This window comes from Osmerus eperlanus, chromosome 4 (assembly GCF_963692335.1).
Source record: "Osmerus eperlanus chromosome 4, fOsmEpe2.1, whole genome shotgun sequence".
NCBI classification, from domain to species: Eukaryota; Metazoa; Chordata; class Actinopteri; order Osmeriformes; family Osmeridae; genus Osmerus; species Osmerus eperlanus.
The window spans coordinates 3,822,060-3,849,542 of NC_085021.1; the positions used below are offsets into that span (position 1 = coordinate 3,822,060).

Sequence of the window (27,483 nt, forward strand, 5' to 3'; positions counted from 1 at the left end):
CAGCAGTTTCAGGCCATGGGTGCTGTGACTTTTCAGCTTTGTACCTCTTATGCTTGAATGAATATAAATCAATATTCATAATATTTTTAACATGGGTTTCCAATGGAGTTTTCTTTCAAATCCTCTCAAACTTCTTTAAACTTCTTCAACTTCCAAATCCTTCTTCTTCCTCAATCTTTCAGCTAGAGCCACCATTTAAACTTTAAAATTTTGACAAAACCCTAAACTATTTTTAAATAATTCAGCTTTTTGATATCTATTCAACTTTTTTCAATATCACTGATTATGTTTCATGACTTTTTCAAACCGTTTCTGAGATTTACATGGGTTTCTATGTAGAGAGCTAGAGTGAGGCATTGGAATGTTGCGCAAATTCAGAGTGACAGCAGAGTCCGAAACCGTTTTTTTTTTTAATGGCACTTTTGCCCTCACGGCCACAATATTAACTTTTCAAGCTTCATTTTGGATCAAAACGATGCCGTGCTTGTGCTGGTCGGACTCATATGGGTATGGAAACACACAGTTATTTACTTTTTGCGTGAGGAGCCCGAGAGTGAGACAAAGTCTGTCTCAAGCCCCATAGAGACTAATGCAAATGTTGGGACAAATTCGTCAGAGAAAGCAAAAAGAACAAGATTTTGAAACTGCCGGTAGAGTCGTATTTCTGACCGCACAGACATATAAAGGACATCTCTGGTTTCGGCAGAGTCTTGGGTCTCGGAAAAATTAACTTGTTTGAGGTGTAGATTCTAGCTACATTTCTGTTATTCTTTACCCTCAGCGCGTTAGCAATCATAGCTGCACCATCACCGTGGCAACGACAGACACGCACCACTCAGTCTCTCACACAGGTGATTTGTATTAGCTGATTAGTGGAGTCACAAGACAGAGCTATTCAGTCAACTCGTCTCATTAAAAGACTAAGAGCACTATAATTTCAGCTACTAAGACGAATATACTACTTCTACTAGCAATTGTCGGTTTATGTCATACGATTACTCCGTTTACATGTGTAATTAGTTATGCGATTACTCAATAAGCGCGTCTACATGATTCTTTTTATTAATCGTTGTATGCTCCACGGACAAAACTTGCACCATCATCCTTCTGCAACAAAGTGTCGCCGTGTCTTCCTGTATCGGCCCTACTGCTGTATGTTTCATTCAATCAACACATTGAATCCTACTAAGAAAGCCGAGTAAACGCACTCAATGCACACATCTGCTACTGCTATTGTAACTGTTGCCACCATATTACTTTAATATTTTGTAAAGGTTTTTCAGAATTGTACATTTTGTATTTGTATGTAGCATTACTGTATTGTATTGACATTATTGTAATAACAAGACTTTTATTTTGGAGCCTTGGTGGAGCTGCTAGTTTTTGAGCGCGAAACACAGAGAAGAAAGCTGATGCCGTGACGTTGTACCTTGGTCGGCTGGATACATTAATTTTGGTACCATGGGTTAAGTTGCGGCTAAGTCGCTCTTTGGTCGCAGGACAACGGATCTCGAGTGCATATAGTGGTTTATCCAGAGATGGAGAGATCACACTGGACTGCTCTCAGTTCTGACACTTTTGCAATGTACCCATAGTCTACATGAATTTCAATCACACACAATATTAAATGTGGCACCCAGCACGTATAAATGTAGACAATGCATGTAATTCATGTGCAGCTCAGCCCCAGCATGTCATTGGTCATCAATTTTCTCATATGCAGAAACATAGCTTTAATAAATAAGACTGAATCTGGAATATAATTTAGTCTTTCATTCTTTACTATAAACATGTACAAAAGCAATCAATGTGTGATGTGTAACATGATTAAGCAAACATTCTTTGTATAGCACACCAAAGCTGTATGATACACAATGCAAATTTGTGCTCCAATAATTTTTGTGATACAAAATTGTTAAATGTGACCAAAAGGTAAGCGACTCTTAAGAGACAAGTCATCACAGAATATTACAATAGGCCATTATCACGCTGATACGTAGTACTTCCGCATTCAGTGATCTTTGTGCACTGCCACTTCCGGTGGATCACTCATCACTCTGGCGAACCTATGATGGACGATTATAAGTTAACTTATACTGCATCCCTGGTAAATTTACCCAAAATAACTTTTTCTGACGTACATCGACTAACTGAACAACACTCCATCACAGCCCGCTCCAAAGTGGACAAGGGATACAGTTTCTTTTTCGAGAACTTCATCTACGACTACGAAGGTGAGTGGCTACTAGCTAGCTAGCTAACATAACATTAGCTAGGTAGGTTAGCTTATGCTAACGTCAGTTTGGCGTCAGCTCAGATGTTCGTATGGTTATAATGTGTTTAACCTACGTTAAATCCAAGTAAAGTAAGATTATTCACCTTTAAATGAGGCTGAGTCAATTCACCCTTTTAATTTGTATTCTGATAGGAAGAACGTTAGCCTCTGTCAGTGTCAGCTAGCTAACGTCAGCATAGGAGTGTCCCTTTTGCTAGAATGAAAAATCCACAGTATATGCATTAATTATTTTGTCCACCAGTGTCCAACATCATTGACAGGGCGGTGGCTGTCAGGTCTAGGTGTTACAGGTCGATGAAGAAGCGAGAACAGCCCCATTATTTGAAGGTTATTTTAAGAAGCTAAGGCATAATGGCAAGAAATGTAACCCCTTCCACTGTTGCCTGTTTACATCAAGTCAGTCAACAGCCATGTGATTTGTGACATACGTACGGGATGCAAATATCAATATATATCATGATAATGTAACTTTGCATTTAAATTCTTTAATATCCTTTTTGTTGAATCCAGCAAGTTAATGGTGTAAGGGGTTAACTACTCTACTGCGGTTGCAGATTTCCTAGACTGCGGTTGCAGATTTCCTAGACTGCGGTTGCAGATTTCCTAGGATTTTTGGTTAATTGTAATGCTCTTTCTTACATTTCTGTATCATTTGCAACAAGATTTTCATTTTAGTTTAACTTTAGCAACTAACATTATTAGTGTTGTCTTTAATGTAGATTGTTTTCCAAGCTGATGCAGCCGAACTTCAAGAAACCTCATGCAGCTGTACAGCAGGCAAGGTTCTGTGCAACCATCTAGTGGCCTTGTTGTTCCAGAGTGCCCATTACAGCATGTTGCAGGTGAGGGCTGTGGTCTGGGATGTTAACATGGGCAGGTTGATTGGAGTGACACTGGTTCTAGAGGTCTACCTTTGATTGTTAACAAGCACATCCCGGTTTGCTTTTCTATCTCTTGTTCTGCAGGTGAGAGCTGTACCACCACCTGTGGCCTGCACAAGCTCTCTGCAAACATGGCATCGACCAAGGACAAAGGTAACATTGTAGCCGCGCGGAGCTGCACCGCATTGAATAGAATTCCAGTCTATTTTTCAGCCGTGGCGTGAGCTGCCCCAAGTGCCACCCTTAACTCCACGAGCAGTGTATCCCAAACGTTACGCCTGGGACACACTGTTCGCGGAGCAAAGCGTGGCACACGGGGCAGCTGAAAAATAGACTGGAAGTCTATTCAAAGCGGTGCAGCGCAGCTGTACGTCTGGCTACATTGGTTAACATGGGAGTGAATTGGAAGCGGTGCCACTCTGTGTGGCTACCGCGAGCATAGTGTTTACACCATTACAAGCAAGATACTATTACAATCATGGCTACTTGTTAATATCATTCCCAGGGGATCCATGCAGAGCCGGTTCAGGACTTGGTTGTTAGGAGACCAAAGCCATCTGCCAGGAGTGTATGCAAATCAACACTCTATCAAGCATACACAGGTAATGTTACTGTAACTAATATCATACTGTTGGCTGCCGTATAATACATAATTGTATCTTGCCACTTTTATACACATAATTATGTAGCAAATATAACACACAGTAGTGTAACAGCAGTGAGCAATTCTCCAGAAAGACAAGAGATGTGTGGATAATTTAACACTTACTGTTTTTAATTTTACATTTCAGGATCCCTCCCAGACCCGCAAGTCTTGTCTCTTGGGGAAGGACTGAAAAACCTCAGGCCGCAACCACTAATATCCTCAGTGCTGCATGGCTTGTCTCAACTCTCCATGGTCGACTCCAGGTTCGGACCTGTGCCGCGAGGTTCACCCCTGTCCTACCAGTGTCCTCCTGTGGTCAAACGCGGAAATTATGTCCAACACCCAGGTGCACCAACATTCCCTAAACTGCCTTTAGAGGGGTCAACATTTCCCACTACTTTTCCAAACGTTGACCCAAACTCCCAACAGTTTCTCCATTTGGACAGCTTAACTGTGACACACGAGATGGCAGCTGAGAGAGAGGAGCAGACACGTGAGCAGTCTGAGTGCCCATTATGGCAAGCTTTACGCAAGCCTAGAGTGACAGCTAGTAGGTTCTATGAGGTTAGCCATGTGAAAGGGCCGTCTTCTGGTCAGACCCTGGCAGGGCGGATACTTAAGGGAGTACACCAGACTCCCGCCATGAAAAGGGGCCTTGAACGCGAGCCACAGGTGCTGGAACAATATTCAAAACATTTCAATGTAAATGTCTCACGCTGTGGATTTGTTATCCATCCCGATGCTCCTCACATCGGGGCTAGCCCCGATGCGAGGGTATATGACCCTAGTGCCATTCCGTGTTTTGGGCTTGCTGAAGTTAAGTGCCCAGACATCTCCAGCATTTCTGAGGCAGGACATGTAAAAATTGTGAATGGTCAGGCAAAACTGAAGCAGAATCATAAATACCACTGGCAGGTTCAAGGCCAACTGGCAGTAACTGGATTGAGTTGGTGCGATTTTATAACAGATACTGAGGGAGACTTAACAGTCGAAAGGGTCTGGAGGGATGATGAAATGATAAAAGAGATGAAAAAGAAGGTGGACCTGTACTTCTTTGGTACATATATGAATGTGTATCTTCAGCAGAAAGTGAAATGAACTGAATGAATAAAGGAAATGAATGAATAAAAGATTTTATTAATTCCCTTTTTCTGAGTACATTATTTACATATTTACATTATTTGAATACTTTCAGGATGGACTGACCTTTACAATTGATTATAGATGAATGACTTCTCATTCATTATATACATCTCATTCAATATATACAATGTATTCAGTATACAGTTGAATGCATGTGATCGGGGGAAACACTATTCAACAGGGATGTAGCCTTTTAAATCAAGTGGTCCCTGGAAGTTGGTCATCACACAGCAGACGGTCCACAGCTGGTTGACTGTCCCAGACAAGGTTAGAGGGAGAGTGTGTTCCCAGATGCGATATTCCTTGACTCTGCGTATTGCTCTTTCCACGAGGATTCGAAGTCGGGCGATTGCTTGTGTTTTTAGAGCATCCTCTTTGGTGAACTGCGCTGTGGTTTGAGATGAAATAAGTTCATTTCTATTATTTCAGTGAGTGCCTCAGTACTTTTTTAAACATTTGTCTGCACACCTTAATGATTATCATTTTGCTCACAGTTTTAATTTGAAATGTTCATTCCTTTCATGCTTACCTGTCATCTTGAAGGGTGGTATAATCAGCATTGCCCCACGGTCAGCTAGCAGCTTCTCGATGGTGAAACCCTTGTCTGCCATGCAGCCATCTCCTGGCTCCAGTAAGTCCAGCAGTCCACTTTGTTCAGTCAGCTCTCGGTCAGAGATGGAGCCGGTGAAGAGACTTGACACAAAAGTCACAGCACTACATGGGGCAATCCCAATTAATCCCTTCAAGGTTGTCGTGTTTTTGTACGATGAGAAAACCTCAGACTGGAGAGTGAGGGATGATGGATTCTGGCATCGCACCTCGGTGCAGTCGATGATTACCCGAACATCTGGACTGTACTGCACAAATTTGCTTGGCATGGTGTTCTTGACTTGCTGTTTACTCATCCAGATGGGAAGGGAGCCAAGGAGCAGGTAAAGGTAGTTGGCCCACGTTATAACAACACGGGAGACAGTGGACACACTGACCTGAAACATGTCAGCCAGCACCTTCTCTTGCAGGCCTGCAGCAACTCTGCAGCAGAAAAGAAAAAACTCATCAACCAGTTGCAGCCTACGCGTTGGACTGGGAGAAATGGGTTCAAATGTTTGTCCCTTTTTCTGAGCTTTCGACCAATAAACCACCATGGAGGCAGATGGTTGAATTGCCTCCCAGAAGTGACAAAAAACATATCTTGACGTGAATCTTGTGTAAAAAAGGATGTCCTTGTCTGAGACACAAAATCGGTGAAAATGCACTTCACCCACTTTCAGCTGTGACAGCTCTGTTGTCAGCTCCTTGATTTTGTCTTCCAGTTGCTGTATGTGTGCAGCAGCAGCATCCAGTGCACCTGTATGAGAGGAGAGAAAAAATTAAAACATCTGACCCAGATTTTGTCTGTGACTTGCATATTGGAAGTTTTTTGGACCTCTAAAGCTACATGAAATAGCTTTTTATAGCTCAATATTCACCTTTACGTTTAATCAAGTAAGATATAAAATGCAATGTTTGTACTTGTGATGAAGCTGGTAGGTCATCATGAGGAGGTAGTCCAACATTTCAGAACACCGGCAAACACTGACATACCTGGTTTAGGAGCAGAACCGTAATCATGTTCTGTCATCACCACCGAAGCTGCGACCTCCTCCATCGCCTCTTCCTCACATGGTAGGGGCTGCTCCAGAGGAAGGGCTGGACAAACGTCATGGCCTAAGCGAGTTGATGCTCTTTTATAAGCAGACTCCCTTCTTGGCAGTCCCCAGTTGTTCCACTGGAAACGGGAGGGCACAGAACCGATTTGCAGACGCTTGATGCGACCTCGGTTGGTAAAGTTAGCCACGTCAGCTAACGCTAGCCTGCTAGCACTACCTGTAGCGTTAGTGTAGTCTGATTCACTAAAGTGCCGGCTACAAACAAACGTGCTACCTTGTTTTATTTTAAAGTTTGGCCCCTCATCCCGGCGAACCGCTTTAATCCACTTCTTCCTTAGACTCAATTCAGTCGGGAATCCATGGAAACTTAAGTAGGGTTGGCGTTGTTTGTTCGATTTACAAAGTGGAACAGAGCAGTGACATCTAGCCTTCGTTTCAGCCATTGTTGAACTGCGCCGGAAGTGGACATGCACAAAGTTGACAAATCCCGCCCATGAAACCCGGAAGCGTGATAATCCCCTATTCTTCCTTAGCAAACCTGCCCCTCAGTCTGCCCCTGAGCAACAACTTTGCGCATGGCCATTTCAACGCATCGCTCAAATTGGGGTTTCAGAAGAGATTTTGCAGGGGTTCAACACCGTCTTGTACGCATTGGATTTCAACTGGAAATTAGCTACTTCAAAGGTGAGTTTCTTTACAGAAATATATATAAACATATTTTAAGAAATTTGATGGGGCATGCTTATACGTATATGTTTGAAATGTAAGCCATTTAGCCTGTTTATGTGCTATCAGATTCACATTGTTTACGTTAGGATTTCGATAGCTACAGTACAGTAGAGGTTAAACCCTCCAGAAAGTTATGTTGAAATACTGAAAATGCATAGGCCTACATGTTATCAAAGTTTAGCGTTCAAGTTCACCCACAAAAGAATCAGTGAAAATAAACGTTCAGAACTGTTAAAAAACCTTGTCCCAAAATAGTTTATTTAGCCCGGAATTTTCAAAGACTGGAGCTAGCGTGGCTGATCACGTTTTAATCACAGCAATGGCGTCTATAAAAGTATCATGTCACTAATTTTTCCAATTTGTACATGACGTATTTTTTTGGATAAGTTTATTCGTTTTAACCTTTTAGATGCGTGAGTTTTAAATATTTCCGACTCTTCCACCAGTTATTTTTCCAAAACGGCAGCTAGGTTGCTTTAATTAGCTTCCGTTACCTAGCAACCTAGCATAATACTCGTAGCAATGCTACTACCTGCTAGTGTTACTTGTTAGCCTCCTAATTGTAAATTTTGAAGCCTTACTATAGCGTTTGTCATATAGTTTTTGTCTATCGGAAAACAGTCGGTTGGAATGTTCAGAATCACACATGTGCGACGCTACGATGTGGGGCCCTGCTTTCGGACGATCACATATGTGCAATGCTACTCCTTTTATATCAATATGCTATAACTATGTACATAAACTACATTCCATTTTCATTTCTGTACAGATTATCCTACCACCGTCACACGGCCTAGCACTGTGTCCCTGGGAAATGATGGTAAAGTAATGAATGACCGCTTAAAACAGTGACAATAATTGTATGAGCCATGGCAACCTAAAGGCTATGTTTTGAAGCAAAAGCATGACTTAAAACTTTTGCATCACCAGATTCCATACCCCTAGATGTCAACTCTGGTCTGGTGGAGGTGAACCAATTGGGGGCCCAGGAAAACAGCTGGCAGCCAGGCAAGTGCAAATATAAGACACTCAAAAAAATATATGCTTTGTATACAACCATTCAAGGTAACATTTGTTATTTACATAAATGTTACAGCTAATCTAGAAGAACCACAGTGTATGCCAATCATGCTAACTCTTGTAAACTTGTTGGGTGTGCTCAAGCCTTCGGCGAGAGCACAACCTTTGTTCTCTCACATATATATTATATTATTTATTTATTTTCTTTTTGCCCCCCTAAAACAGTCAATATTTGGCCTACATATACAACGTAGGTGTCAAAAGCTTCGTCTTGGTAGCGATTGAGTTGCTTCTATTGGAATTTACGTTCCGTTGTATGGTTTAAGTGGAAATTAAGTTTTTGTGGCGAAAAGTGAAGCTAACGGTGGCTAATTTGCTAGCCACAGTCACTGACGTTACTAACGTCACTACGTCACTAACGTCATGAAAACACGCGTGACTACCTTTGGCAGAACATTCGTTTCGCATCTGTTAACTTGGGAGATAGCTAGGCTAACTATAGCTTTACTGCAAGGCAGCTGCAGAAACGCCACAAGCAAAGAGGCCAGGGTGATAACTATTTATTACTTTGTGATATGACACACAATTGTGATGTGTAATGTACAGTATAAGCTGATATTATTAAGGAAGTACATCTACTTTCGGAAACAGTAGTCTACTATTTCACTGACGTATTAGCATCATGACATTAGCCTGTGTTGCCCGGGCAACACATACTACAGTAGTCTATGATGTAGCGTTATCTGTTTTCAACCGTTAAAATAAACATTCCTCACATATATATTTTCGTTGTAGGATTTATTCTGACATTAGTAAACGATTTGTTGGTGAAATTACCATTACCTGTGGTTTCAAACCAGTGTTGCTCACTGCAACGCTGTAGCCTACGCGAGACACACTACAAAAACATCTACAGTACACAGCTGTTTAGGAAATCAAACGGCGACAGAACATGTTCGGCACTCCCCTTACTTAAATCAAAAGTCTCTGACCACTAACCTGAACTTCATTGCCACAGCCTAAACTTGTCAATCTGTTCATGAAAATAATTAATTTCAGCCTAAACCTTACAACGGAATGTTAAATCGAATTCAACCAACGCAATCGCTACCAAGACGAACACAGTAGTCTAGTACTGTACCGTAGTAGAATTTACCGGGGCAGCTTCTCCACACAGGGCTATATCGCATTTTGCGTTGTTACTGACAATGATTGCTACCAGTGAGCTTTTTATGAATGAGCGATTTTCCACTAAATAAATGTCAAGCTTATTTATGTTTTTGAGGGCATTTTTTCAGTTAGCAGATGGTAATGTTTGAATCGCGATTCCATCTTCTACTGCCGGTAACGTCGTAGAATAATCTTCAAAGGGGGTTCTTTATTCATGAATGAATGCAATATGAGTAGGCTAAATGCCTGAAAATATCATGAGAAGGGAAAACTTAAAAGGGCGTTTAAGTCATAGAGATTAGGTCAATTTTTACACCGGTCTGCCAAATGTATTCGTTGATTCAGCTATGAGGCTGCCTCTTGCAGGGGAAATGAGAAGACATCATATTTCATTCTACACTTAACTCGTATTTTGAGTTGTAAATGAGCAGCAAAAAAAAGATGCTTTTAAATCTATGTAATCTTTATAAATAATAAGTAGGCCCTATGCATTTTTAGATAAAATATACAGAAATATCAGTTGTAAAAATGTCATTAAAAAATGGACCCCTGTGCAATCGACGCAAGCAAGCACACCCTACAATTTCCCCAGAAATTGTACCCTCTCTAGTTTTACTTGTCTTTAATGACAGACACATTACAGGTTATGCTCCGGAAGATGGAGACATTGGAGGAGAACCAGCGAGAGGCTCTCCTATTCAGGCGACTACAGGGCAGACACACTGAAGAGGTGCCAGTCATGGACCTACAGGTGGCCCAAACACAGGCTGAACTCCAAGACGCCTTAAGCGAGGAGCGCCTTAAGGTGCTGGAGTTGCGAAAGAGAGTGGTAAGTGTTTGGAGATGCCATGAACTATGGCTTACACGCAGCGTTCAACGTTCACATTGGTGCTGACAATAAGTTCATGACTTCTAATTCCAGACGCTGTGATGAAGTGGAAGACGGGACTGGGAGAGAAAGCTGTGGAGCTCCTCATAGAGGAGACACTCAAACACAACCCGGCAGCCCGTTCAAAACAAGCCAGGTGAATGAATCATGATTGCAGCTTCCATATCCAACCTTTCACATGGCTATGTGACAAACATCTAGAATCACATATTTTTTTGATGATGTATATTATTTTAGATGTGATTTTTTTATGACTTGTATAGCGCCTTTTTACACGTGCAATTATGTTGATAGAACACTAACTTATTTTGTGCTTCATTGTCAGGGCCAACAGACAGGACCTGTAGCGGGGACTGGCAGAAGATTTTAATTCACTGTTTGGCACTTTGTTTGAAATAAAATGACAATGTTACATGGAAATGCTGCCTTGTTTATGATTAGCTGGAGTTAGGCTACACATCACACAAACCTCCTAAAGTTGGCTACCATGTAGCCTATTATACAAGAACAAGTAGCATTTTGGGCAAATGAGGTCTGCATATGAACCGCCCCAATATAAGCAGTAGAATTGAGAAATATAGGTTACTTAGTTAACGTTGCAGTTACGGACTGGCAACGTCACAAAATTACGTTGCTAGGAGGTCGCGGTTACGGACTGGCAACGTCGGAAAATGACGTTGCTAGGAGGTCGCGGTTACAGACTGGCAACGTCGGAAAATGACGTTGCTAGGAGGTCGCGGTTACGGACTGGCAACGTCGGAAAATGACGTTGCTAGGAGGTCGCGGTTACAGACTGGCAACGTCGGAAAAATAACGTTGCCATATGGCAAGCCTTTTTAACATTTAAAAGCTAAGTTTGACTATCCGGAATTAACATTGTAGATATCAACAACGTCTTTCTGACTAGTCGTAATTACATTTTGGATAGTTGGAATTGTCATTCAAGATATCTGTAACGTAATTGTGACTAGTCGAAACTACAGTTAGAGATATCTGTAATTCAGTTTTGACTAGGCAAAACTGAATTACAGATACCTGCAATGACGTCATTGGAAACGACATTCAACTCGTCACACATCTTAAATGACAATTGCGGATATCTGTAATTCAGTTTTGACTAGACAGAATGAAAGTTAAAGATATCTCAAACGTCATTATGACTAGTGCAAATTATTGTCCTAACCCTAACCCCGAACTTCTGCAAGCACATTAGCAATTCTGATGTTAAAAAAGAAAACTTACCCCGAACTCGATGAACTTGCCGGCGAAATAGTCGTCTTGTTGTGGAAAGTAACGTTGAATCATTATTTCTCGCTGCCAGCTCCAGTCTTGCACGGGTTGCAGCATTAAAAAGACGATTAAAAACTCCTTCGGCCTCTGGCTGCTCCGACATGGTGCTAATCAGTGATAATTAAAAGTTAACAGGTGCTCCGCCTAAAGTGGGATGCGGGCCTAACAATGATTTGCATACACATACAGATATCTGCAACGTCATTTCGCCTAGTCAAAATTCTAATTCAAGATATCTGTAATTACATTTTGACTAGGCAGAATGAAAGTTACAGATATCTCAAATTTCAGATATCTCTAATCAAAATTAATTTCAAGATATCTATAACTTGATAATAGATATCTACAATTAAATTATGACTATCCCTAACTGCAGTTAAAGATATCTACAACGTCATTTTGACTAGTCATAATTCCAGTTACAGATATCTACAACGTAATTTCGCCTAGTCAAAACTTAATTTAAGATATCTCAAAATGAACATGTAGATATCGTGAATTGAGGTGAATTAAAGATATCTTGAACTGGAGTTATGACTAGTCAGAATCAAATTGTAGATATCTCAAACTGGAATTACAGATATCTACAATTCAGTTGCGGATATCCGTAATTCACATAGTGGATATCCGCAACTGAATTGTAGATATCTGTAATGATAAACCCCATACAAATGAATGTCAAAAGTGACGTCATTTGTCCTAGGAAGAATGTCTTTGTGGATATCTGAAATGACAATTATGGATAGGAAGAATGTAATTGCGGATATCTGAAATGTTCTTTTTGACTAGGCAAAACTGAATTACAGATATCTGCAACACATATCCAGTCTAGCTGTTAAATGTTAAAAAGGCTTGCCATATTGCCACGACGTCGCGGTTACGGACTGGCAACGTCACAAGATTACGTTGCGGTTACGTTCTGGCGTCCCACAGATGCACGGTCCCGCAACGTCGCCAAAGACGTTGCGGCAACGTATGTTTGGTCATCGAGTGACGTTGCGGCAACGTAAGGGCAACGTAACTGTGTTAGCTGGGGATGTCCTTGCACACACGTTAGTTAGGTAGTACATTAGTCAAGAGAATTACATTAAGATATTAATGCCTTTAAAAGCTGAAAGGGACTGTAAAATAAGATAAGAAGATTTCCTTTTAGAGCATGCAGCCAACGAGGTATTTTGTCTGTTTGTTATGTACTTTAACTTTGTGTTACTTTTGATGCTGTGTTTGCTAACCAGCTAACGTTATGGCTTATGTGTTTTGATACCGTGTATTACATCGTTTTCACGGTTTGATGTGGAGAAGAAGACTTCATTAAAAACCCGTAAAGGAAACCATTCAGGGCTCCAGACTAACTTGTTGCCTTGGTTGCACTGGTGCGCCTAACTTTTTTATTTAGGTGTGTAACAATGTAAAAAATGAAGTTTCGTGCCTTTTATGAACTTCCCCAAATCTCTGTATATATGTATATAATTTTTGTTGGTTCCACTACTGGGTTCAGTGTTGTTGCTAATGGGGCGATAATTGGTGTGACACACCTCAAGACTTTCCCTTGCTTGGAAGTCTGTTAAGGGGGTAAGCTGGGTGTCTTTAATCCTCCGTTAAGAAAATGAAAGTGAATGAAATGAAAGTTTTCCATGATGTGTGTTTTTTTTGTGATATAAGATTGTCATTTATCAATTCCGCTATTTGCATTGGGTTAAATATGCAAATTAGCGGCGTTAAATACGTGCAAGTTGTAAATATTGTCTAGCCATTAATTGGGTGCTAACTGGCTAATTCATTGTTATAGATACCAGCATTGTGTTACCCTCATGTTTGTGATCGCCCATTACTGCTGTGTTGCAGGTATGTTGAGCCTGACTGTGTTGTGAATATTTATACTTAAAACTGTCACTTATCTGTCATGTACTATGTTTATGTCTATGGTTGCATTTTAATACACTATACGATCGCGTTTTACTACTAGTGTTGTAGACGGTAGGCTGTAATGTATGGAACGGTGGTTAGCCTATGGTAGCCTACGCACATTTCATTTGTTAGCCCCTTGCTTGGAAGTCTGTTAATTGTGTTACCCTCATGTTTGTGATCGCCCATTACTGCTGTGTTGCAGGTGTAATACAACTGATGACAGAGAGCGTCCACGACTACGCTGCATGTTCTTTTGACCACAAAGAGACATTTATTTATAATTATTGTAGCGGGCTGGTTAGAGTCCGTTACATAAACTTGTGCCGTGACCTTTCAAGGATTCCACTGATCAGCTGCTGCCGATCGCCGGGTGAAGTTGTCTGCGTGGTCAAGCTGCGTGGTGAAGGTACTGTGTTAGAAGACCAGCGAATCCTCATTGTCATCAGTGCTAGTTTTCAGTTAATTTGAGAATTATTTAGTGATGAGTGAATCATTTATTGATTTTTTTTTTTCATTTAAAAAGGGATATATCTGAGAAAAAAATTCCCATAATTTTAGTTTTGTATTAAGAATATTTCGCTTATAGTATGGCTAGTGGGCATTTTTTTGATAATATGACTCCTTGTGTTGGGAGAGGGAGAGGCAGAGGCCTAATGATGTGTATGGGGGAGGAAGTTAAAAAACTGTCTTTCACAGACACTTTTGGAGTGGGCGGGTGCATAGCTACACACCCTGTAGATCCACACCCTTTCCACAGACACCACCTCCACTAATTAGTGTAGAGTATGCACATGCAAAGGCAGGCCATGTAGTTACATCCCCTGTAGGGCCCAAATCCTCCACACCCATTGTACCTGTCAGTGGCAGTGACCCATTAGCCGACCTCCGTGACTTGATTACTGAATTAGGAAATCAAATAGGAGATTCAATAGTCAGCCGGCTGTTTCCCCCCGGTCAACCTGTTTCCCCACCATCTGTCCCAGTTTTTCCTGTGGTGGGAGACATCAGTTACGGCAGTAACACTCTGGACCTCTCCAAAGTAAATGTAGTTGTCAAGTCAGATGCCCGTGAACCTGCTGTATTCAGAGGAGAAGCATCTGACAAGTGCACAGTGCAAGAATGGATTGAGATGATGGAAGTGTATTTGAAAAAAAAGAAATGTCCTGCTTCAGATCAAGCAGATGAGATAATGTTTCATTTGATGGGAAAGGCTAAGAAAATTGTGAAGGTGGGATTAAGGAGTAGCTCTATTCCTGACAATGCAGTCCAGCCAGAAATGATTTATGAAATTCTCAGGCGTTACTTCAGTGAGAGTCCTGCATCATGCTTGCCGTTAGCATACTTTTATGCCACTCAACCCAGTGTGGGCGAAAATCCAGTGGATTATCGGGTGCGGTTAAACACAGCGGCTGAGCAGGCAGACCGTCACCTGAAAATGCAGGGCAGGAAATTGGAAAATATGAGTTCCGAGATCTCTATGATGTTCATTAGAAACTGCAATGAGGCAGAGCTGTCCAGTGTGTTTAAGAGCAAGCCAATGAGCAGATGGACGTCTATGGAAGTGCAGGAGGCCATTGATGAATATCAAAGAGAGTACCTGTCTAAGAGGAAGTCAGGGAAAGTTAAACCGCTCCTAGTAGCTACTGCCACTGCTTACTCTATGGCAGATGTCGAAGAGGAGGTGAGACAGAGTGTGCCCAGTCCACATGACCAAACCAGGCCTAGTGAGTCCTTGAGAGAGGGGGCTGCGTTCGAGCGTGTTTTGTGTATGCTAGATAGGGTGCTGGAGAGAACCAACCAGGCTAACCCACAAGGTGCTACACAGTCAGGGCCCTGGGTTCAGGTCTCACCCTGCCGTGTCTGTGGCGACAAAGCTCACTCCACAAGATCACACTGCATGAGAGAGAGGAGATGTCTTGCAGTTGGACATCAAAGAAGAGAGTGCACAGTGCGTGGGACCGCTGAGCTCAACCACACAGCACCCGCCCAGGGAAACTGAACTACCCACATGTTGGAGGGGACAATGTGGGTGCATTTAGTCAGTCCCTCAGCTCTGAAGATGACATGCTTTCCGTTTATGAAGAAAGTTGTAAGTCTGCCCCTAGTGGTAGCGTGATTGTATGTCAGAATGTACATAAGTTAGCGAAATCTGATTCTCTCTTTTATACTGATGTCGTTGTGAGAAATCAAGTCTCATTGCATGCATTGATAGACAGTGGGTCCATGGCCTGTACAATGAGCGAAGAAGCCGAACGAAAACTACAGAGTGCTGGCCTATGTCCAGAGATTTGCCAGTTGAACACTGACCTTGTATTAGTAGGTTGTGGCGGAGTGCAAGTTAAACCTAAATGTGTTTATCAGTTAGAGATGAATGTCTATGGACAGGAAGTGAGTGTACCTACACTGGTTGTTCCAGGTCAACACGATCAAATTATTCTGGGCTCAAATGTGATAAAACATCTGATTCACCAACTCAAACAAACCCAGAGTTACTGGCGTGTTATGAACAAGCCTGAATCCACAGATGACCCAGCTGTTGAACATTTTCTGAACGTGTTGTCTGGAGTTAACAGGTGGAAGGGGAATGTGATTCCTGACATCATAGGCACAGTCAAGTTGACCCAAGCTGTGACGTTGCTGCCACATCATGAACATCTTGTGTGGGGTAGGCTGCCAGTGAACGCACCTGTCTCTGAGGGGAGTGCTGTACTCGTTGATGCACCACGTTCTCAGCCCCACAAGAAGAACCTCATGGTGGGGAGAGCTGTGGCTACGATGTCAGGAGACCGCTGGGTGCCTGTTAAAATCGTCAATTCAAGTGACAAGCAAGTAACATTGAGGCGAAATGCCAAAGTGGCTGATGTTTTTCCGTGTGTTGCTTTGGAGGACTTGGATGTGAATGTGACTCATACCTCTCCGAAGAATTTCCAGGTGCACAGCCAGAGTGTGCGTGATGCTGACACCAGTGGTCTTCCCTCACCCCCGTCTGCCTCTCACTTCAGTGACGCCCTGCAGAAACTTGGATTGAGTGACATTGACATTAATTCATGTGACGTGTCAAATCACTGGAAAGGACAGTTAGTCGACCTGATACAGAAGTATGAGGGGGTATTTTCCAGAAGCAAGTTAGACTGTGGTGAAACCCCTGGGTTTGTCCATCGAATCCACCTCACGGACGCCCGTCCATTCAGACTCCCTTACCGGCGTGTTCCACCAGGGCATTACCAAAAGCTGAGACAAGTGCTGTCTGAGATGGAGGAAATGGAAATTATCCGGAAGTCTTCCAGTGAGTGGGCGTCACCCCTGGTACTCGTGTGGAAGAAGAACGGTGATTTGAGAGTGTGTGTGGACTATCGTTGGCTGAATTCCAGGACCGTCAAAGATGCTCACCCGTTACCCCATCAGGCAGACTGTCTCGCTGCTATGGGGGGCAGTGCATTCTTCAGCACCATGGACCTAACATCAGGATAATATAACATCCCCATGTGCGAAGAAGACAAGAAGCTGACGGCCTTTACCACGCCCATGGGTCTGCATGAGTTCAACCGCATGCCATGTCATTGACGAAAGTGGCGTATCAACTGACCCTGAAAAGGTGCAGGCAATTGCTGCCATGACCGAAAAGGCGTTGATGGGGGATGACGATGCCACGCCTTCTCCAAAGAAGATCAAGTCTTTCTTGGGGATGGTGATGTACTATCAGCGCTTCATTCAGAACTGCTCTGGTATTGCTAAACCTCTCTTTGCATTGACTGCAACACCAAAGAAGAATAAGGGTCAGGCGAGGGGTAGTGCTGCCTTTAAGAAACTCAAGCCTTGTGACTGGACGAGTGAACATCAGAAGTCGTTTGAACTACTGAAATCCGCCCTGCTCGAGTCAGTTGTCTTAGCTCATCCTGATTTCAGCCGGCCCTTCGTTCTGTCTACTGATGCGTCTCTCGACGGGCTTGGTGCAGTCATCTCTCAGGTGCCAGAGGGGGAAAGCAAGGCCCGTCCCATCGCCTTCGCAAGTAAGTCTCTCACCCATGCCCAGACCAGGTACCCTGCACATCGGCTGGAGTTTCTGGCCCTCAAGTGGGCAGTCTGCGAGAAATTCAGTCATTGGCTCAAAGGCCACGAGTTTACTGTCTGGACGGATAACAACCCATTAACATACATACTGACCAAACCGAAGTTGGATGCATGTGAGCAAAGGTGGGTGGCGAAGTTAGCCCCGTACAACTTCAGTATCAAGTACATTCCTGGCAGAAAGAACATTGTGGCAGACGCTCTCAGCAGGCAGCCCTTTGTTCAGAGTCACGTTAGTAAAAGGCTGGTGTCTGAGTCATACGGAACCCTGCTTGAAGAAGCACAGCAGATAAAAGAGAACACCATACAGGAGGTCTTCAGACTGAATACCAATCAACAGGGCATCGGACGCCGCACACACATCACTACACTGGAGCACCACTCACTCGACAATGATGAGGTGAGAGCCGTGCTGGAAGGTCATGTCGAGTGGGTGATGGGACCAAAAGGAAGAGCCGTCTCTTGGCTTGCCCATGATGTTCAGCAGTTGACTGCTGGTCAGAGCCCCTTACCTGTGTTCTCCATCAAGGAGCTCCAAGACAAACAGCAACAAGACAGTGCGCTGTCCAGGGTCCTGTTTTATGTGACCCGTGGTAGGCGACAGTCAAGAAGGGAAAGGGTTCATGAAACAGGCAAAGTCTTGAAAATGCTCAAGCAATGGGACAAGCTCAAGATGCTGGATGGACTCCTCTATAGAGTGAGCAAAGACCCCCTGACCGCAAAGAAAAGATTCCAGTATGTGGTTGCAGCCTCGTTAGTCAAGCAAGCGCTGCAAGGTATTCATGATGATGCGGGCCATCAGGGACAGTACAGAACATTGTATTTGGCGAGGCAGAGGTTCTTTTGGGCGGATATGGAACAGGATGTCAGAGAGTATGTGAAAAACTGCAAGCGATGTGTGGTCAGCAAGACTCCTGAACCAGAAGCCAGAGCCCCTCTTGAAAGCATTAGAACCACAAGCCCACTTGAACTGGTCTGTATTGACTTCTGGTCTGCGGAAGACTCTAATGGGAAAAGTGTCGATGTGTTAGTGGCCACTGATCATTTTACTAAGATGGCCCATGCCTATCTGTGCCGCGACCAAACTGCAAAGCAAGTTGCACATCAGCTCTGGGATAAGTACTTTTGTGTGTATGGGTTCCCTGAAAGGATTCACTCTGACCAGGGTGCCAATTTTGAAAGTGAACTGATCCGAGAGTTATTGCAAGTTGCTGGAGTAAAGAAGTCTAGGACCACGGCATACCATCCGATGGGAAATGGGAACGTTGAGCGGTTCAACAGAACCTTAGGCAGCATGATCAGAACCCTCCCTCCAAGAGCAAAACAGAAATGGCCGCAGATGTTACAGACTCTGACGTTTGCATACAATTGCACTGCACATGAGTCAACAGGGTATGCGCCCTTCTATTTAACCCTCGTGCTGCCTTCGGGTCACATGACCCAAAGGTTCATAACGAACCATCGTTGTGTTTACCCAATTTTACCCAATACAAAACCAAATAAAAATAATTTTCTTTTAACCTTCGCAATGTGGGGGGTCTGAGACAGCCCAACGGTTAAAAGAAAATGCTTCACTTTGTTTTTGTAGGAGGTAAAGTTGTCGCAATACGACGGTGGGTCACAATGACTGATGGGTCAGAACGACCCGAAGATAACACAAGGGTTAATGTATGGAAGAGTACCACGTCTACCTGTTGACGTTATGTTTCAGAGTGCTGAAAGGGACTGTGACATTGCAGACTATGATCAGTATGTTGTTAAGATGAAGACAGTTGAACACAGGAGAGACTGGTGAGCCATGCAATCCTCTATCAGAACCCCATGTGCCTGCCAGTCATAGTGCCGATCAGAGATCTCAAATCTCCATGCAGCTTTCCACAGTCAGCAGTTCCCCCAGTAGTAGGGTCAGTGTAGTTAAAACACGGGTGGGAAGAATAGTTAAACCAATGAATCGGCTGATTCAGAACATGACACAGCAATAGGCTCAACACACAAACAGTTTGGTTCATAGTTTAGTTAGAGCACTGATGTCATGCACATATGCAGAAGCACACACACTGACACAATAACAAGAGAGTGACTGATCATTTTTTTTTATTTTATTTTTTTTATTCCAAGTCAGGTATCAGTAGCCATTCTGAAATGAGATAGGTAGTGTATAAGGCACACCTGTAGCAAGTACGCTATAGGGGGTCTGCGCAGCCCTCTATGGTCGCTTTCCCTTCGAGTTGGGTGACACATATGTTGCAGTATACTGTGAAGTATACTTTGTTCAGTGGTACTGACACAGGTCTTTTAGTATTCGGCTTGTAGTGATATTTTGGTGAAGTTCAGAGGGGAGTATGTAACAATGTAAAAAATGAAGTTTCGTGCCTTTTATGAACTTCCCCAAATCTCTGTATATATGTATATAATTTTTGTTGGTTCCACTACTGGGTTCAGTGTTGTTGCTAATGGGGCGATAATTGGTGTGACAGGTGTGCTGGGTGTCTTTAATCCTCCGTTAAGAAAATGAATTAGTATTGTGTATTTTTCAAACTTTTCCATGATGTGTGTTTTTTTTGTGAGATTATAAGATTGTCATTTATCATTTCCGCTATTTGCATTGGGTTAAATATGCAAATTAGCGGCGTTAAATACGTGCAAGTTGTAAATATTGTCTAGCCATTAATTGGGTGCTAACTGGCTAATTCATTGTTATAGATACCAGCATTGTGTTACCCTCATGTTTGTGATCGCCCATTACTGCTGTGTTGCAGGTATGTTGAGCCTGACTGTGTTGTGAATATTTATACTTAAAACTGTCACTTATCTGTCATGTACTATGTTTATGTCTATGGTTGCATTTTAATACACTATACGATCGCGTTTTACTACTAGTGTTGTAGACGGTAGGCTGTAATGTATGGAACGGTGGTTAGCCTATGGTAGCCTACGCACATTTCATTTGTTAGCCCCTTGCTTGGAAGTCTGTTAATTGTGTTACCCTCATGTTTGTGATCGCCCATTACTGCTGTGTTGCAGGTGTAATAAAACTGATGACAGAGAGCGTCCACGACTACGCTGCATGTTATTTTGACCACAAAGAGACATTTATTTATAATTATTGTAGCGGGCTGGTTAGAGTCCGTTACAGGTGCACCAGCACAAAATTTAGGTGCACCCAAATTTTTCCTTGCGTCGCCACAATTTCAAGGTCACCTTTTTATCACGCTCCATATACATTCATATATATTATGTAAATGATCTTAAACAAGAATACGGTGTAGGTAAATATATTTTTTATTTGAAGCACAATCATACTGTATATATATAAAAAAATATGTTTTAAGTGCTTCACTGAGCTACCAAACTAAAACATTTTAAGCAAAATAAAACATTTCAAAATAGAAAGTGCTACAGTTTAAAAGTGCTTCCCTGAACTGAGACCTAACATTTCATGGCTCAAAGTCTTATAGCGGGTCCCACCTTGCTGTCCCATGCCCTTCAGATGGCCAACACCTGTAATTTGGCCTTCTTGCCCTATGGCCTTGGCTAAATCATCTTGCCACACTCTCCGTAGCATCAAAATCCTAGCTCCATGGGTTAGCTCCATGGCCCAGCTTCGTAACTCAGAGGTCCGCAATTCATTTTTACAAGGGGCCACATGAGAAACCTGAAATGTGTTGGAGGGCCTCATCAATTTGCTCACTATTCATTTTCTCCCATTGTAAAAAGCAGTAAAGTATATATTTTGATTAGCTGCTACTGGTTATCAGAAGAATAAGGATATTCTGTAAATATATAAATATTTTAGATTTTGGTGTAGGTCAAATAGGAAAGATTATAGAAGTAATAAACAGTATAAACAACAACAACAGTGTTTCATTTTATTTGTAACCAGTTAATCTTCACAAACACTGAAAAGTTGTTTTGCAGTATGTTAAAGATGTGGAATTGATCAACTTTATACAAAAAGCAATAAGTTTTTTCAGTTCATTTTGTTCTGTGAGAGAAATCCAGTGGGCTTGAACAAGTGCATCGAAATCTGTCTGAATGTCTGAGGTGGATATGCGAAGGACAGCTGACAGGTAATGATCAGGGTCTGCAGTTCAACTAGCAAACCATCAGACCGCGCCCACTGAATCAGTCAAGTTCTTATTATGTCCGCGTTAGTTTTTTTTCTTCACAGCTTTCACTTTGACCTCAGTAAACAGATACTTAGAAGTCCATGTCTTGTTAAAAGTTAATCAGTGGCAAAGTTTTTCATTTTCGAGGGCTAACCAACAGCTAACTCTCCTGTCGGTGAGGTTGCGCAAGCGCACATATGTAAATCGCCTGATCACTGTAGTCTTTCATGACTACATATTTACTACCGCTCAACACATTTATTTATTTTCTTTTGATTTACCTCACGTGGGCCGGATTGAGACAGCCTGTGGCCGGTTATGGCCCGCGGGCCATACAATGCCCAGGTCTGCTAAACTGACTCTCTGGTGCTCAGGTCGTAATTTCAATCACACAGCACGGAGTTACAGGAATATCTGGACCACAGCCAATCAGAGGCAAAGACCCGCCCCATCTCTGTCTCTGATTGGTTTAGACCACGATATGATCCAACCATGAGTGTCAGTTCCGTTTTAGGATAACAAACGCTTCGTTTGTGGAGAGACAGCGGATGCGAGCAGGTTAGGTGCACCGGTGCGACCTAGGAAAAAATTTAGTCGCACCCGTAGACATTTTGGTCGCATAGTGTGACCAAATTGGTCGCACTCTAGAGCCCTGCCATTTGCTGTCTGACTGTGCTTGGGAGGGAGTCACAGCTATTACTATCCCAACTATAATTTCAGCTGATAAGACAATAATATTCTTTTTATGACTAGCTAGCCTAGGCCTACTTCTTCTTCTGTTTAACAGTTCAGCTTTCAGCTTCTCTCGCATTGTATTTCAGCTCTAGCGTTGTTAGATGGTGCAGTTCACTTTCCACAATGCCTCTTTTGTGTGACTCACACATTTTTGACATTCATTTCAGCTTGCGGGTATTTTCTCATTTCTGTATTTTCTGCAATTTAAGAAAAATAATTTCATCTTTCAGCATTCCAACGCATTTTCAGCAGGAAATGCCTTTCTAGTTCAACTTATTATTTATCTTCTATTTCTTCCGTGACACCTTTCAGCACCTTCAAATCTTCAGCTATTAAAACCGTTCAGCTATCTAAAAATTCAGCAGTTTCAGGCCATGGGTGCTATGACTTTTCAGCTTTGTACCTCTTATGCTTGAATTAATATAAATCAATATTCATAATATTTTTAACATGGGTTTCCAATGGAGTTTTCTTTCAAATCCTCTCAAACTTCTTTAAACTTCTTCAACTTCCAAATCCTTCTTCTTCCTCAATCTTTCAGCTAGAGCCACCATTTAAACTTTAAAATGTTGACAAAACCCTAAACTATTTTTAAATAATTCAGCTTTTTGATATCTATTCAACTTTTTATATCAATATCACTGATTATGTTTCATGACTTTTTCAAGCCGTTTCTGAGATTTACATGGGTGTTTACGTGAAACCCTAGAGTGCAGACTGAAACGCTTAGAGTGCAGGGCAGCTTCGGATGTCGTTGAAAAAATATTTATAGTTTGCCAGCATTGCCACAATTTTCGCTCTTCATGCTTCGTTTTTGGATCAATAGATAGCTAATTTTGTGCTGGTCGTAGACAGTTCTCTGTTGAATCCAACAGACGTACACATTTGTTCAGAGCCCCACGAAAGCGAGACAAAGTCCAACTCTCGCCCCATAGAGACCAATGCAAATCTGGTGACAAAATCGTCAGAGAAAGCAAAAGGAACACGTTTTTGAAACTGCAGGTAGAGTCGTATTTCTGACTGCACAGACATATAAAGAATATATCTGGTTTCGGCAGAGTCTTGGGTCTCGGAAAATATCCTTATATTTTGGATTGGACGTACAGTTTTGCGCCTAGGTTAACTTGTTTGAGGTGTGGATTCTAGCTACATTTCTATTATTCTCTGCCCTCAGCGCGTTAGCAATCATAGCTGCACCATCACCGTAACGACAGACACGCACCACTCAGTCTCTCACACAGGTGATTGGTACGTTTACTTGACCATGAGAAACACGATTACTAGCAATTGTCGGTTTATGCCAATAATACGATTACTCCGTTTACATGTGTAATTAGTTATGCGATTACTCAATAAACACGTCTACATGATTCTTTTTTATTAATCGTTGTATGCTCCACGGACAAAACTTGCACCATCATCCTTCTGCAACAAAGTGTCGCCGTGTCTTCCTGTATCGGCCCTACTGCTGTATGTTTCATTCCATCAACACATTGAATCCAACTAAGAAAGCCGAGTAAACGCATAGGCTACATCTGCTACTTCTAATACTATCCCAACTATAATTTAATCTGTTAAAACGATAATATTCTTGTTACGACTAGCTAGCCTACTTCTTCTTCTGTTTAACAGTTCATCTTTCAGCTTCTCCCACATTGTAGGCTATTTTAGCTCTTAGCTTTGTTAAGATGATGCAGTTCAGCTTCCACACTGCCTCTTTTGTGTGACTCACACATTTTTGAAATTCATTTCAGCTTTCGGGTATTTTCTCATTTCTCACTTTTATACTTTTTAAAATATTAAGGTTTTTGTGCAAATTATTCTCCCTTTAAAAGTAATGGTAAATCCTTTCAAATCATTGTTGGAATGCTGCTCCAGCCCCTTTCAAAAATACCTTTCGGTTGCTTTGAAGCTTCAGCTTCACTATTTTCAGCTTTTTTAGCATGGTCAGCTATCCCCATTCAGGTTTTCAGCATTCTCACTGCTGTTTCGCAGGAACAGCCTTTTCTAGTTGTGAGAATGCTGTTAAGCATTCTCACTATTGCTTTTCAACTTCTCAGTTCTTCCGCCGTTTTTTGGCCTTTAACTCGTTCTGCATACTTTAACCGATTCCTACAACTTTTGTATCAAAACGTTCAGCTCCTTCAGGAGATGATGGCTATGACTTTTGGTATTTCTCACTTTTATACTTTTTAAGACATTAAGGTTTTTGTGCAAATTATTCTCCCATTAAAAGTAATGGTAAATCCTTTCAAATCATTAAAAAGCTTCCTCCTCTTTCAAACGTAACTACTTCAGCTTACTTTCAGCTAGAGACACCATTCAACCTTTAAAATGTTCACAAGACATTCAGCTATTCCCAAATGATTCAGCTTTTTCAAATGTTCAGCCAATTTTGAATTATGACAGTTTGAAATACATTAAAATGTTTGCTCCTTCTTGATTTTTATGAATGCTCTGCTTGCTGTTCTTTTTCTGATATTCAACTAATTTGTCAAACAAATTCCTCTAACGTTCATATAGTTTAACTTACAGAAACAAGTTATACCTTAAAATGTAGGAAAAATTGTCCTCTTTCAGCCAATGTAACTACTAAAGAGCTCACATTTACAGATTTTCAGCTATGAGCCTTGAAGCGAGAGCAGCCTTTCAAATTCTCTCACTAACTTCAATGGAGAGGTGAGTAAAATCAGTCAGAGAAAGCAAGAAGGAACAAGATTTTGAAACTGCCGATAGAGTCGTATTTCTGACCGCACAGACATATAAAGGACATCTCTGGTTTAGGCAGAGTCTTGGGTCTCGGAAAATATCCTTATATTTTGGATTGGACGTACAGTTTTGCGTCTAGGTTATCTTGTTTGAGGTGTGGATTCTAGCTACATTTCTGTTATTCTCTGCCCTCAGCGCGTTAGCAATCATAGCTGCACCATCACCGTAACGACAGACACGCACCACTCAGTCTCTCACACAGGTGATTGGTACGTTTACTTGACCATGAGAAACACGATTACTAGCAATTGTCGGTTTATGCCAATAATACGATTACTCCGTTTACATGTGTAATTAGTTATGCGATTACTCAATAAACACGTCTACATGATTCTGTTTTATTAATCGTTGTATGCTCCACGGACAAAACTTGCACCATCATCCTTCTGCAACAAAGTGTCGCCGTGTCTTCCTGTATCGGCTCTACTGATGTATGTTTCATTCCATCAACACATTGAATCCTACTAAGAAAGCCGAGTAAACGCACTCAATGGTAGGCTACATCTGCTACTGCTATTACTATCCCAACTATAATTTCAGCTGTTAAAACGATAATATTCTTGTTCCGACTAGCTAGCCTACTTCTTCTGTTTAACAGTTCAGCTTTCAGCTCCTCCCGCATTGTAGGCTATTTTAGCTCTTAGCTTTGTTAAGATGATGCAGATGATGCAGTTCAGCTTCCACACTGCCTCTTTTGTGTCACTCACACATTTTTGAAATTCATTTCAGCTTGCGGGTATTTTCTCATTTCTCACTTTTATACTTTTTAAAATATAAAGGTTTTTGTGCAAATTATTCTCCCTTTAAAAGTAATGGTAAATCCTTTCAAATCATTGTTGGAATGCTGCTCCAGCCCCTTTCAAAAATACCTTTCGGTTGCTTTGAAGCTTCAGCTTCACTATTTTCAGCTTTTTTAGCATGGTCAGCTATCCCCATTCAGGTTTTCAGCATTCTCACTGCTGTTTCGCAGGAACAGCCTTTTCTAGTTGTGAGAATGCTGTTAAGCATTCTCACTATTGCTTTTCAACTTCTCAGTTCTTCCGCCGTTTTTTGGCCTTTAACTCGTTCTGCATACTTTAACCGATTCCTACAACTTTTGTATCAAAACGTTCAGCTCCTTCAGGAGATGATGGCTATGACTTTTGGTATTTCTCACTTTTATACTTTTTAAGACATTAAGGTTTTTGTGCAAATTATTCTCCCATTAAAAGTAATGGTAAATCCTTTCAAATCATTAAAAAGCTTCCTCCTCTTTCAAACGTAACTACTTCAGCTTACTTTCAGCTAGAGACACCATTCAACCTTTAAAATGTTCACAAGACATTCAGCTATTCCCAAATGATTCAGCTTTTTCAAATGTTCAGCCAATTTTGAATTATGACAGTTTGAAATACATTAAAATGTTTGCTCCTTGATTTTTATGAATGAGCAGCAAGCAGAGTGGCACACTCTGCTTGCTTTCTGATATTCAACTAATTTGTCAAACAAATTCCTCTAACGTTCATATAGTTTAACTTACAGAAACAAGTTATACCTTAAAATGTAGGAAAAATTGTCCTCTTTCAGCCAATGTAACTACTAAAGAGCTCACATTTACAGATTTTCAGCTATGAGCCTTGAAGCGAGAGCAGCCTTTCAAATTCTCTCACTAACTTCAATGGAGAGGTGAGTAAAATCAGTCAGAGAAAGCAAGAAGGAACAAGATTTTGAAACTGCCGATAGAGTCGTATTTCGGCAGAGTCTTGGGTCTCGGAAAATATCCTTATATTTTGGATTGGACGTATAGTTTTGCGTCTAGGTCAACTTGTTTGAGGTGTGGATGCTAGGTAAATGTTCGTTTTTCTCTCTGCCTAGCTCGTTAGCTATCACAGCTGCGCCATCACCGTGGCAACCAAACAAACAAGCACCAGGAAAGCAAAAGGAACACGTTTTTGAAACTGCAGGTAGAGTCGTATTTCTGACTGCACAGACATATAAAGAATATCTCTGGTTTCGGCAGAGTCTTGGGTCTCGGAAAATATCCTTATATTTTGGATTGGACGTACAGTTTTGCGTCTAGGTTATCTTGTTTGAGGTGTGGATTCTAGCTACATTTCTCTTATTCTCTGCCCTCAGCGCGTTAGCAATCATAGCTGCACCATCACCGTAACGACAGACACGCACCACTCAGTCTCTCACACA

The 27,483-nt window shown here is 41.8% G+C and overlaps 2 protein-coding genes and 1 long non-coding RNA gene across 4 annotated transcripts; 2 read left to right on the forward strand and 1 right to left on the reverse strand.

Moving 5' to 3' along the window:
* The first annotated feature begins 1,982 nt into the window (after positions 1-1,982).
* LOC134018194 (uncharacterized) lies at positions 1,983-4,930 on the forward strand. Its single transcript, XM_062458076.1, has 5 exons — positions 1,983-2,234; positions 3,016-3,138; positions 3,262-3,330; positions 3,683-3,779; positions 3,969-4,930. The coding sequence occupies exons 2-5, from the start codon at positions 3,130-3,132 to the stop codon at positions 4,919-4,921; spliced, it is 1,128 nt and encodes a 375-aa protein (XP_062314060.1). The 5' UTR covers positions 1,983-2,234; positions 3,016-3,129; the 3' UTR covers positions 4,922-4,930.
* A 66-nt stretch (positions 4,931-4,996) lies between these two features.
* LOC134018195 (uncharacterized) lies at positions 4,997-6,307 on the reverse strand. 2 transcript variants are annotated; one of them, XM_062458079.1, is made up of 3 exons: positions 6,232-6,307; positions 5,496-5,998; positions 4,997-5,354 (listed from the first exon to the last, which is right to left on the reverse strand). In XM_062458079.1, exons 2-3 carry the CDS (start codon positions 5,959-5,961, stop codon positions 5,137-5,139), a joined length of 684 nt encoding a protein of 227 aa, XP_062314063.1. In that variant the 5' UTR covers positions 5,962-5,998; positions 6,232-6,307; the 3' UTR covers positions 4,997-5,136. The 2 variants fall into 2 exon arrangements, with proteins under 2 accessions (XP_062314063.1, XP_062314062.1); XM_062458078.1 differs by lacking the exon at positions 6,232-6,307 and having other exon boundaries at positions 5,496-6,195.
* Positions 6,308-7,221: 914 nt separating this feature from the next.
* On the forward strand, positions 7,222-8,328 carry LOC134019513 (uncharacterized). The gene is made up of 3 exons (XR_009930027.1): positions 7,222-7,299; positions 8,114-8,164; positions 8,275-8,328. It is a non-coding gene; the product is annotated as an uncharacterized LOC134019513 (long non-coding RNA).
* Positions 8,329-27,483: the final 19,155 nt, after the last annotated feature.

Excerpts from the sequence above, each read along its gene's own strand:
- LOC134018194 (XM_062458076.1), top strand. Across the intron at positions 3,331-3,682 it reads GGCATCGACCAAGGACAAAG|GGGATCCATGCAGAGCCGGT; the intron begins GTAACATTGTAG and ends TATCATTCCCAG. Across the intron at positions 3,780-3,968 it reads ACTCTATCAAGCATACACAG|GATCCCTCCCAGACCCGCAA; the intron begins GTAATGTTACTG and ends TTTACATTTCAG.
- LOC134018195 (XM_062458078.1), bottom strand. The coding sequence starts at position 6,111 with ATGGTGGTTTATTGGTCGAAAGCTCAGAAAAAGGGACAAACATTTGAA. Across the intron at positions 5,355-5,495 it reads ACCACCCTTCAAGATGACAG|CGCAGTTCACCAAAGAGGAT; the intron begins GTAAGCATGAAA and ends CTCAAACCACAG.